This window comes from Sminthopsis crassicaudata, chromosome 3 (assembly GCF_048593235.1).
Source record: "Sminthopsis crassicaudata isolate SCR6 chromosome 3, ASM4859323v1, whole genome shotgun sequence".
Lineage (NCBI taxonomy): Eukaryota > Metazoa > Chordata > Mammalia > Dasyuromorphia > Dasyuridae > Sminthopsis > Sminthopsis crassicaudata.
The window spans coordinates 438,485,039-438,497,178 of NC_133619.1; the positions used below are offsets into that span (position 1 = coordinate 438,485,039).

Consider the following 12,140-nt stretch of genomic DNA (forward strand, 5'->3'; position numbering starts at 1 on the left):
ATACAGGGAAAAGAAATGGCTGGGAATTGGAGAGGTGTAGTTCTAGTTATAAAAATAGACTTTTCAGCCAGATATCCAAATTTTGAGAGATTCTTAATGAATAGTAATGAATTTTGTCATTTTGTCAAAAGAAATAGAAAATTGAAGCCATAATTCAGCTTCATTGATCCATAGTTAATTACTTCTTTACCTTCCTTTTTTTTCTTACTTTTCCCTTATCCCTTATTCATTTACTGTAAATAATTATATCAAAATAATCAGAAAAGGAAAATAAAAACTATTGAAAACAGCAAAATGAATGCTTTTTTTAAAAATAGCTTTTTATTTACAAGATATATGCATGATAGAGCACCAGCCCTGAATTCAGGAGGACCCGAGTTCAAATGTGGTCTCAGACTCTTAACACTTCCTAGTTGTGTGACCCTGGGCAAGTCACTTAACCCGGGGGGGGGGGGATATATGCATGGGTAATTTTACAGCATTTACAATTGCTAAACCTTTTGTTCCAACTTTTTCCCTCCACCCCCTCCCCAGATGGCAGGTTGACCAATACACGTTAAATATGTTGAAGTATAAATTAAATACAAAATATGTATACATGTCCAAACAGTCATTTTGCTATACAAAAAGAATCAGACTTTGAAAATAGTGTACAATTAGCCTGTGAAGGAAATGACAAAAACAGAGGGATTGGGAATTCTATGTAGTGGTTCATAGTCATCTTCCAGAGTTCTTTTGCTGGGTGCAGCTGGTTCAATTCATTACTGCTCTATTGGAACTGATTTGGTTCATCTCTTTGTTAAAGATGGCCATGTCTCATCAGAATTGATCATCATATAGTATTGTTGTTGAAGTATATAATGATCTCCTGGTCCTGCTCATTTCACTCAGCATCAGTTCCTTTCTGAAATCATCCTGCGGGTCATTTCTTACAGAACAATAATATTCCATAATATTCATATATCACATTTATTCAGCCATTCTCCAATTGATGGGTATCCACTCAGTTTCCAGTTTCTGGCCACTACAAAGAGGGCTGCCACAAACATTCTTGCACATACAGGTCTCTTAAAATCTCTTTGGAATATAAACCCGTAGTAACACTGCTGGATCAAAGGGTACGCACAGTTGGATAACTTTTTGAGTATAGTTCCAAATTGCTCTCTGGAATGGCTGGATGTATTCACAATTCCACCAACAATGTATCAGTGTGCCTGTTTTCCCACATCCCCTTCAACATTGCGCATTATCTTTCCCTGTCATTCTAGCCAATCTGACACGTGTGTAGTGCTATCTCAGAGTTGTCTTAATTTGCATTTCTCTGATTAATACTGACTTGAAGCATCTTTTCATATGGCTAGAAATAGAGCAAAATGAATACTTGAAAAAAAAATCATTGGGCAAAATTATTTTCTTTATATTCCTACATCTTACTGCCTTTTTTTGAAAGGCTTTTTTTTTTCTTTTTTTTTTTCTTTTTTTTTTTTTTTTGATAGCAAATTATGTTTTTGTTTAAATTTAATATGGTGCCATATGTGCAAGTGTCTAGAGGCTTTTTTTTTTAATTTGGATAATGAGACGTAGAGTGTGTACTGTGTAAGGTAAAAGTAAGTAAAAATTAAACACAGTCTTCTTTTACTCTACTTCTGTCTCAAGTTACTTCCATATTTGACCATTACATAAGGTAATTTTTCACATTTCATTTCCATCTTGTGACCAACATGAAGCAGAAAAGTATTAGTTTATCTTTTAAAGCCTAAAGTTTTAAAAAAACAACTTGTTTTAACTATGCTGATTCTTCTTGGCAAGGTGAGAGACAGAGAAACAAGTACTCACCTTAAGAATCTTTTGGAAATTGGACTCAATATATTCAGTTCTAATATCTTGTCCAGTAAAGCATTTGCTAATTTAGATTGGTAGTTTTCTTTTCCTTTGTAAATTGTATTAATGCTTTTTATATCTGTCATTTCTTAGTATTAACTAAGTTGATAGAGAGACTATTTGTCCTCTCCATGTAACTAAGAAAAGTAGTTAAGCAAAACCTATCACTACTCTAGTGAATCTGATAAGCAATATTTCTCTGTTTAGTCATCATTTTGTCTTTTAGGATCAAGATTGATCAGAAAATGAAATTTGAGCTATCATTGTTCTTGTTTGCATTATTATGCATGATAATTCATATGGTTTCACTTTTTTCACTAAATTGGTTTATTTTAGTTTATTATTTCTTAAGGGCACAAGTCATCATCTGTTCCCATTTCCAAATACATGGGTACTCATTTCCTACTTTGTTTCCAGTTTTTGCTACTACAAAAAGTGCTTTAATGAATATGTGTGCACATGTGAGACCTTTGTTTCTCTTCATTTTCCTAGGAGTTCTGATAGTGGCATCACTTGGTCTAAGAGTTTAGCAATTTATTTGCTTTGCAAGTCAATTTATAGTTTTCACCAGCAGTATATTTATTAATGGGTCTGACTTGCCACTACTAACATCAAGAAACTTTTTTTTTTTTTTTTTTTTTTTAATACTTCCCAATTTGATGGATATGAGGGGAAGTTTTCGGAGTTGTTTTAATTTGCATTTAGTTTTAGTGATTTGGGACACTTTTTTTTTTCTTTTGACAAATATCAGTTCATATATTGAGCGTGCATCTGTGCTATAGTTATTTTTTTCTGTAGTAATAAGTTTTTAATAAATACATAAACAAGTTTATTTTGAAAAATTCCATAAATTTACATAATTTTTGTTTGTATATCAACTACCTTTCGTACTATAGCCTTTCCTCCATTCTCTTCTCCTCCTTCCCAAATTATCCCCTTAAAAAAAAAAAAAGAAATTATTATGCAAAACTAATATTATATACAGGGAAACAGAATCCCTTGTCTGCAAAGAAGCAGGAAGATTTTTTTTCCTATCTCTCTTTGGGATCAGACAACAATAAAATAAGTGGGATTATAAAGGAAATCAATTGTATAAAATATATATTAAGATATTTTAAAAATTCATAGTTCTCAGATTAAAAATCCCAACTTTATGGTCCTTTTTAATTTTTTTAAACATAAATCCCAAAATTTTGTACTCACTTGCTCATTTTTTCACCCCACTTAAAATTGTAAGGTCCTTAAAGGTAGGGATCATGTCTTAAAATTTTGTGACTTCTTCCCTTGTGAAAATGCTATAATATTTGTGTCATAATTGATAGATTTTTACACTTATATTTATGACTTTTTAGATTTGAAACCTTCCCTTTTTATGTAGTGCTTTCAGATAGGAAGTTTTTAGAAGAGAAATTAGTGCATTGGAATTTGACTCAGATTTATCCATATTAACTATGCCAATGGCTTTTTTCTAAAAATTATTTTTTATTATATTATACAGTGTTCTTATTAATATAAATAAAATTTGACATGATATCCTATTTTCTGTTCAGTGCACTACTTCTGATTCCTATCTATTCTTTTTTTAGATATAAGGATCAAGGAAGAAGAGCCTGATCCAGAAGAGTGGCAGCTCAGTGGTGATTCTACATTGAATACCAGTGATTTAACACATTTGAGAGTACAGGTGGTAGATGAAGAAGGGGACCAACCATATCAAGAAGTAAAAAGACTTCGACGTGTAGCCTGCACCTGTCCTAATTGTAAAGAAGGTGGTGGGAGGTATGCAGATATAAAACTCACCCGTATTAACATATATTAAAAATGTTTTTTAAAGAATGAGAAATTGTTATAAATGTCTCATCTATATTTGCAAAGTTCAGATATTAATGTACATTTTATTTGTTTAAAAAAGACAAATGTAGATGATTATTAATGTAGAAATTATTAAGATACTTGACCTTTTTTTTTTTTTAAACCATCCTGAATTATCTTTTAAATATTTAATACCCTTTTCTTCACTGTCATTTATTATGTCTAAAACATAAATTTTTAAAAAACATTTTGACTAACCAATTCAAAGACATGTGTTAGTGGATACTATTGTTAAGTCCTATATCAAAAAATGGCTCATATGCAAAGAAAGTTTATTCAAGACTTTAAAATAGTGAAGCTAAATTCAGAACATTTTTGTACTTAAAATCAATTTCGGGAAGTTATATTTTCTTTAAAGAATTTTTGTGAGTAGCTTGAAAGAATGAAATTGACACAATTATTTTAACTCAGTAATGAAAGGCTGTTTTTCATCCTAGTTTACTTCAGATGAACTTGATTGATGTCAGATGGTTTGCTACCTTGAGAATAGTCGTCCTATCAGTGAATTTATAGATAAATACTAACATATTACTATATAAATCTCTTTATCTGACTAAGACATTTCCAGGAACTTTGTTGTAATTCTATAATTTAAATTGTCCTTTTAAAAAAATTATCTTTTAAAAAAAATTATTGCTTCGTGTGTCTGTGTGTCTGTGTGTGTCTGTGTAAGAGTAAGAGAGACAGAGATAAAATTTCTTAGTCCAAATTCCATTGAAATACAATAGACCAGATATTTGAAACTATCAAAATTGTAGCATGTCAGTAGGACTTAGACTCTGGTTAATTCTGACAATATTTGACTTGAATATGAAGTGTCACAATTTGTTTATTTATAATGTTGCTGATGATTAATTGGTCTACATCAGCAATAACAAGGCACATGTGTAAATATACTTAGAATATAAACATATATTCCTTGGTACAGACTTTTACTTTGCCTTTTAAGAGTACTCTCTAAGTTTGAATTAGAAGTCATGAACACTGGGGTAAAGCATAGCAGCAACAATTTGGGAGCACTACATTTCACTGCTTCTGTTTAATGATTAGCATAGACATTATATAGATCTGGGTGATACAAACACTAATCTATAATTTTCAAAGTAAGCAAAAGAGTTTTGTATTAATAAAGTTCTCTTTTTCTTCTCTGCTTCTCACATTACTACTATCTTATCTCATCCATCTCACTCTCTAATATTGTCCTATATTTTTACACATATATTTTGAAGAAAAATTAATATTAAAAAGGTTGCTTTTTGTATTTTTGGAGCCTTAAACTTAATACTGTAAGAAATCTTATTTTCCTTTGTGATACTTAATAGCCCTCTTTATTTATTGGCACACTGCTTAGTCCTGTACTGTTAAATCACTTGAGGGCAAAGTAGACACATAAGGACCCAAAATAGGAACTTAAAAAGATCAGCTGGGAGTAAGATTGGGATTAGAAAGTGTCAGGGATATTAAAATTTTGGGAAGATTTATGTGTAGTCTCTTACGTTGTTAAGAATGACACATCAGTTCTGATATTTAACTTTTCTTGCCTTCACCACATTTATTCTCATTAGTTCTCTAGGTGTCCTTGTAGAATAAAGTTTTCCTGCTTTTGAAGTTTTCTTAATTACAAAAGTGATACCATTAGGAACTAGATTTTTTTCATTCCACATACTTTCTGCTACCTTTTGCCCTATGTACATGCTACTTACTTGCCTATGAATGCTTTTCTATTTTTTCCTTATCTAACTGAATATGCTTTCCCCAGGAAAATTTTCCTTGGAAAGCCTATATCGGTTCCTGTATTCAGTAAGTAGTCTTATCCTTGTGCTTCTAACTTAAATTTTTTTTTTTTTTTTTTTTTTTTTTCAAAAAAAGCACATTTTACAACTTAGTATTTCAAAATCTATAAGCTTAGAAAGAGATAAGAGTTGTGTGAACAATAGTAATTTGGTTTTCTGTTGAAGTCATTGGGGTGAATTGAATACAATTTAGGATGACAGAATGAGAATCCAGGAAGATCTCCATAGGTTAGAATGATGAGATAAATCTAATAAAAGAAAAATTTTACAGGAATAAACATAAAATTGTATGCTTGGGTTAAAAACCAACTCCACAAATAAATACAGCTTGCCAACAATTTGTGTGAAAAACATACATTTTAGTGAACTACAAAACAAGATCAGTCAACAATATAACAATAACCAAAAACTGTTAATATCCTTATTTATGCTTTAGAGAAGAGAGGTTTTGGTCCAACATGAGAGATGATGGTTTTTGTGTACCCTTCTGTGTTCAGATTACTTCTACAGTATACGTGTCAGTGCTGAGCACCATGTGTTAGAAGTTATATGTAGATAATATAACCAGAAGATACCAGAAAATAATTAGGATTGTGAAAGGACTGAAAAAAATGTCATATATGAGGGTTGGTTGAAGGAGCAGGATATAATGTTTAGCTTGAAAGGAGAAAAGTGTCTATATTGCACATGATTAGACACTTTTGAAGTGTCTAAAAGGCTATTTTTTTTTTTCTTTTGACTGACTCTGGAAAGGCAAACCTAGCAATTTGTATGGAAGTTAGACATATTTAGGAAAACTACAAGCAAACTAGAGCAGTTCACATTTTCCCTTCCCAAATGTACCTCTGTTTCAAAATAAATATTTTCAGAATGTGGGCATGATATTCAGTAATTATGTTTTTCCAGGCAAATAATTATATTACTAAGTCACCTCTTCAATACATATTTTCACTTATTAGGTACTCTTATGATCTGTAAAAATTAAAAACTTTATAAGCTGACAATGGCTTCTAAAATATTATTAAAAGTTACAGTGAAGGGGCAGATATGTGGTTCAGTGGATAGAGCACCAGTCAGGATTCAAATGTGACTTCAGACACTTAATAATACTTCCTATCTGTGTGACCCTGAGAAAGTCACTTAACCCCAATTGCCTCAGCAAAAACAAATAAACAAAAGTTACAGTGACTCCAATAACTACTAGCTTATACTATAACTAAATAAAAGACCTATATTTTAAAATATTGAAATTAAACTTAGGTTGAGAAAGTCATATTTTATAACCTTAAAAAAAAAAATTTCCAAACCTTCAAAAACCAAACCAGTACAAGATATATTGGAATTTTTGGATAGTAGTTTAATTATTGAGTATAATTTTTGTTTGTATATTTTTATATGATGAAATTAAATTGTTTTTTAAATGTGGAAATGATGAAAAATGCCAGTTTCTAATTTCTTTCAGTCCTGACTTTTGCATGAAATTGAACATGATAAATTGTGAAAAATACCAATAAGCTTTGGTTTAAAACATTTTTTTTTCCAATTATCATGTACATGTGTTTCTATCTCTGGTTTTTTGTTTTTGTTTAGAGGTGCCAATCTTGGGAAAAAGAAACAACATATTTGTCATATACCAGGATGTGGTAAAGTTTATGGGAAGACGTCACACTTAAGAGCTCACCTTCGTTGGCATTCTGGGGAACGTCCTTTTGTTTGTAACTGGACGTTCTGTGGGAAAAGATTTACTCGAAGTGATGAATTACAGCGGCACAGAAGAACACATACAGGTTACTTACATTTGTTTTTAATGAATTAAAATATAGAATATAGACCTACTTATCTTTAAGATTAGGATCTTTTTAAAGGTAATGAACATTCAAAACCAGGGATTTTTTTGTTGTTGTTTTTGGTGGAACCAAAAGCTGGTGATATTAAAGATACATTAATTTTTACATTCAGTGGTATAAGTTGAAAAGATGTCCACTGAATTGATCATTGAACATTAAATTCAAAGAATTTTATTGGTTTATTCATTCTTTAAAATAAAGTTTATGATTAGGATCTATTAAAATCATTGAAGATTTAATTCCATTCTTTTGCTATTATGATCATTCTTTCTGTTAGCTCTCAAAATTAGTTTCTTCATAAGACACTCTACTGATTATGTAATGGTCCCTTTTTTTTTGTTTATTTTCCACATTTTTATTGTAGTAGATAAAATATGTTTTTATTGATGGTTGGAGAGAAAGACAAAAATTACATAGTGGTTTGATAGTTTTTCATGCCTTGATCCTCAGTCTTTTTTTTTTTTTTTTAATCATTATGTTTATGCATAAACTGATGTAGGGTTTCTTAACTTATTGCTACTGAGCTATAACCAAAAAAAATTTTTTTTTACCAGTCCCTTACTGAATGTGGTGCTTGAATACAATGTGGTAATAAAAAGGAAAAAATAGGATGCTCTTTCCACCCTCATAGCTTGCAGTTAGTTGCCATTAGTTTAAGGATTTATCTGTTAAAAGTGAACATGAAAAGCATAACAGTACTTGTTCTGAAGTTTCTATAGTAATTAGAATGGTATGAACATACATGAAACAATGGTAAAATATGGAAAATAGTATCCAGTTGAGTGCTTCAGGAATGGATATAGAGATATGAGCCAAGACCAGAAGAGGGAATGAACCCATGGGACCCTAAGAGACTGGCCTCAATAAAACACTGAGTTTTTGGGGAAATGGTAGGATCAGAATGGTGCAAACTGTGGACAAATTTGAAGGTTAGGAGAAGATTTCTGATCTAAATTGTGGAATAGATTATTTTTTCTCACTGTTGTTACTTTTGCTGTCTCTCCTTTCCCCCAAACAAAAACCACCTAAGTTAGTGCTGAATTTTGTTATTATTTTAGCAGGGTTCTAACGAAGTGCTATATTTAAGCAAGATGCATTTGGCATTAATTTGTAGAATGAATGAGAGAGGAAAACTTGAAGTTTTGTAATAATGACTATTGGATTAAAATTGGGATATAAGGTGATAAAATTCTACATAAAGGTGATAAAAGAATAAAGAAAGAGGCCAAGTCAAAGGGATATGTGTTTCCAAAGAAAAAGAAACAGGGCTTGATGCCTTGACTAGATTCTCTGTAGGCTCTTTGAAGTCTCCTTAAGTGTTTTGTCTTTTTTTCTACTATACTAAGCTGGTAAATTTTCCACATGACACACAATCTAATTTATCTGGTTGTGTACAAAAATATGTTTTGTGAAGAAAATACAAATCCCATGCTAGTAAACAAGTTTAGGGTTCATAGTCTTACTACTATTGCCTTGATCTATGTGTATTTGGGTCCTAGAAGTTAAAAAGTCTGGATACCTCTCAGGCTAGTTAGCTCTTCTGTAGATCTTGTATTTCTTCCTAGTCCTTGTAAGGTTCCAGTTCAAAATTTTTCTCCCTAGTTACCAGAACTTTGACTTACAAATTTTTATTTTTCTTAAAGTTGCCAGTCACTTCACTTCCTAGGTTTCCCTTTTTCATTTCTGCTTAGCAGAAAAGTGACAAGTAACCTGGAGTTAGGAAGAAATGAATTTATATCCAGCATCAGACACTTTCTAGCTGTGTGAGTTTGAACAGACCTTTGTTTTAGTTTCCTTTAACTATAAAATGGGAATAATAATGATAATACCTGCCTCACAATTTTGTTTTGAGGGTCAAATGAGATAAACAACTTAGCCCAGTGCCAGATACATAGTATAGTAGTTGTAATATACTTATTTCCTTTCCTTCCCTTAGCTCCTACCAAATTTTTGTCACAATTTCTTGTCAGTCTAACACCAAATGATCTTCTATTCATAGTTCTCAATGAATACTTTTCATAGCTTTAATTTCTGAAGTTGGTTTCCTTAAAAACCTCTTATATTTAAAAAAAAAAAAAACAACTTTTCTAAGGTTTTTCACTGAGGTTTAAGAGGCAAGGTTATGAAAGCTCATTTGGCAATAGAAGTCACAACTTGAATCTAAAGCAAATTATTACTGACTTTTAGATCTGCTTGAGGGAGGAGATAGCATTCTGTTGGGACAATGAATTTATTGTTTTAAGAACTTTCTAGTAATAACCTATTTGTTTATTTGGATGAAGATATTTACCCTAGTTTTAACTTTGAAGCACAATTCCTGAAAATAGTTTTCTTGTCATCTTAGTTTGCATTCAGATTGGAAAACAAAACAAAACAATTTCTTTTTCTTTTTTCTTTCTTTTTTTTTTTTTTTAACTGGCAGGTGAAAAGAAGTTTGTTTGTCCAGAATGTTCAAAACGCTTTATGAGAAGTGACCACCTTGCCAAACATATTAAAACACATCAAAATAAAAAAGGTATTCACTCTAGTAGTACAGTGCTGGCATCAGTAGAAGCTTCACGAGATGATACTTTGATTACTGCAGGAGGAACAACACTTATCCTTGCAAATATTCAACAAGGTTCTGTTTCAGGGATAGGAACTGTTAACACTTCTGCCACCAGCAATCAAGATATTCTTACCAACACTGAAATACCTTTACAGCTTGTCACAGTTTCTGGAAATGAGACAATGGAGTAAATATTACACAAATACTTATTCATTGTGGTTATTTTTATACAGTAGTGAGAAGAATATTGTTCCTAAGTTCTTAGATATCTTTTTATTGATGTGCAAAAATTTTTGGATTGACAGTAACTTGGTTATACATGACACTGAAATGCCTTACTTTGTATGATATTCCATAGTATATTAAAATGGTAAAATTGCATGGGTTTTGTAGGTACTTTTGGAATCTAGAAGAGATGAAATTTTACCAAGTTATATAAAGAGAAAAATGAATTTAACAATGGGAATGGTAGTCTAACCAAATGCATCAATCCTGTGTGGTTTAGTGTAAAAATGAGAACATGTTGGTATTTATCTATTGTAAGATAAAGAAGTTGGTGGATGAAAGAAATCATGTTATGATAAAAGAAATTTTGTAATTTTCTTGATGACTGGAATTTTTATTATGCATAACTGACAAATCAAGTTTCCAAGCAAATGTTACCTAGTGTAGGCTTTACTTAGCTCATCAATTTGTCATTTTGAAGCTAATTATTTTAATTAGGTTAACTATGTACAATATTTTAAGCATTACTCTTGTAAGATTTTGAAAACTACATTTTAACATGGAACTCTAGGGATAGTCACCTTTTAAATCCTGTTGAAAAGCCATGTTTAAGATTTAATTTGCCAAAATGATGTCTTGTTAATATTATTCTTTCAATAACGAAGTTGGGCAATATAACCAATGTTTAAAAAAAGCTTAAAATGTATAGATTGAGGCATTTGGGTGGTAAGAACAATGTTGTGAATTATCCCTTTTCTTGAACATTGGAGGACCAAAAATAAGGTGTATTGCGTCTTAGCAGTGATTTTTTTTTTTTTTTTTTTTTTTTTTTTTTTTTTAATTATCAAATCTTGTTTCCAAAAACCATCTGTCTGCCAGGGCCTTAAAAGCCATCATGTAAGTTACCAGTAAAGTATAACATATGCAAACATAACAGAAAAATCACTTCCAGAGTGACAATACTCCAGCCACATGGATATTAGTCATAGAAAACTAGAGGTTATATGAGTTTTTTTTTTTTTTTTTTTTTTAAGTTTTTTTGGCTAGGTAGTCAGTCTGCACTTAAAATATCAATCATTTTCTTTCTTTTTTTCTTTTTCTTTTTCTTTTTGTTTTTGTTTTTTTGCTTTTTCCCTTAAAATTTATATGTATCCAATACACTTAAACTGAAAAACATATATGTTTTTTTATTATGCTGTATTTTCTTTTTTATAATTATTGTTTATATTTTCAATTATAGAAAAAATGTACAAAATAAAGTTACATTGCTGGTCTGTAAGTGCTATACCATTTTCCTAAAATGTACACCAATAACTGCAGCAGTTCACCTATTTACAAAAATTTGAAATTCTGTTCATTTGTTACTCTTAAGACCACCTCAGATTTAAAGGCTACCTTATTGTACGTTTAAAGTGTATTATAACAGTGTGGTAGTTAATAAAACACTATTTTTTTTCTTTTGAGTTGCTGTATTCCTATGCCTTTAAAGTACTGCAGTGGTAAGATTTGTGAAAAATTTGTGACTTTGGTTTTCTTTCAACATAGTTTATAATGAACTGATTTATTTTTAGATTCCAGATAGAGACTAATAGATGCTGAAATTATTCTGCTGGAAGTGTATTTATTTGGGAAATTTGTAGACGCATTGTCTAGACATTTGACAATTTGTTTTTGCTTACCATTAGTTTTTTCATTATGGGTAGACTAGTTGGGTTGTTTGTGTAATGAAGAAGTGGGAGGAAATCTTCCAGCCCACCCACCAGCCCTACACCAGGTTGATCAATGCCAATTTGTAACCTTTACTGCTGTGACCTCTGTTACTTACTAGGTTAAGGGAGCACAAGCACCTTGAGAGTTCACTGACAATCATGAATTTGTGTGAAGGTCCAATAAAAAGGTAATACCTTTAACACCTACCTCACAGGGTTGTTGTGAGGGTCCAATGAGCTGATGTATGTAAAGCATTTTGCGAAC

The 12,140-nt window shown here is 31.1% G+C and overlaps 1 protein-coding gene across 1 annotated transcript in view; it reads left to right on the forward strand.

Annotated features, from left to right (window-relative positions):
* Nucleotides 1-11,629, forward strand: part of SP3 (Sp3 transcription factor) — a 45,535-nt gene extending 33,906 nt beyond the window's left edge. Inside the window, exons 5-7 of the mRNA XM_074303088.1 lie at nt 3,468-3,660; nt 7,137-7,333; nt 9,816-11,629. Coding sequence (XP_074159189.1) covers nt 3,468-3,660; nt 7,137-7,333; nt 9,816-10,132 — 707 coding nt within the window. The 3' untranslated portion in view covers nt 10,133-11,629. The remainder of the gene's footprint in view (nt 1-3,467; nt 3,661-7,136; nt 7,334-9,815) is intronic.
* Nucleotides 11,630-12,140: the final 511 nt, after the last annotated feature.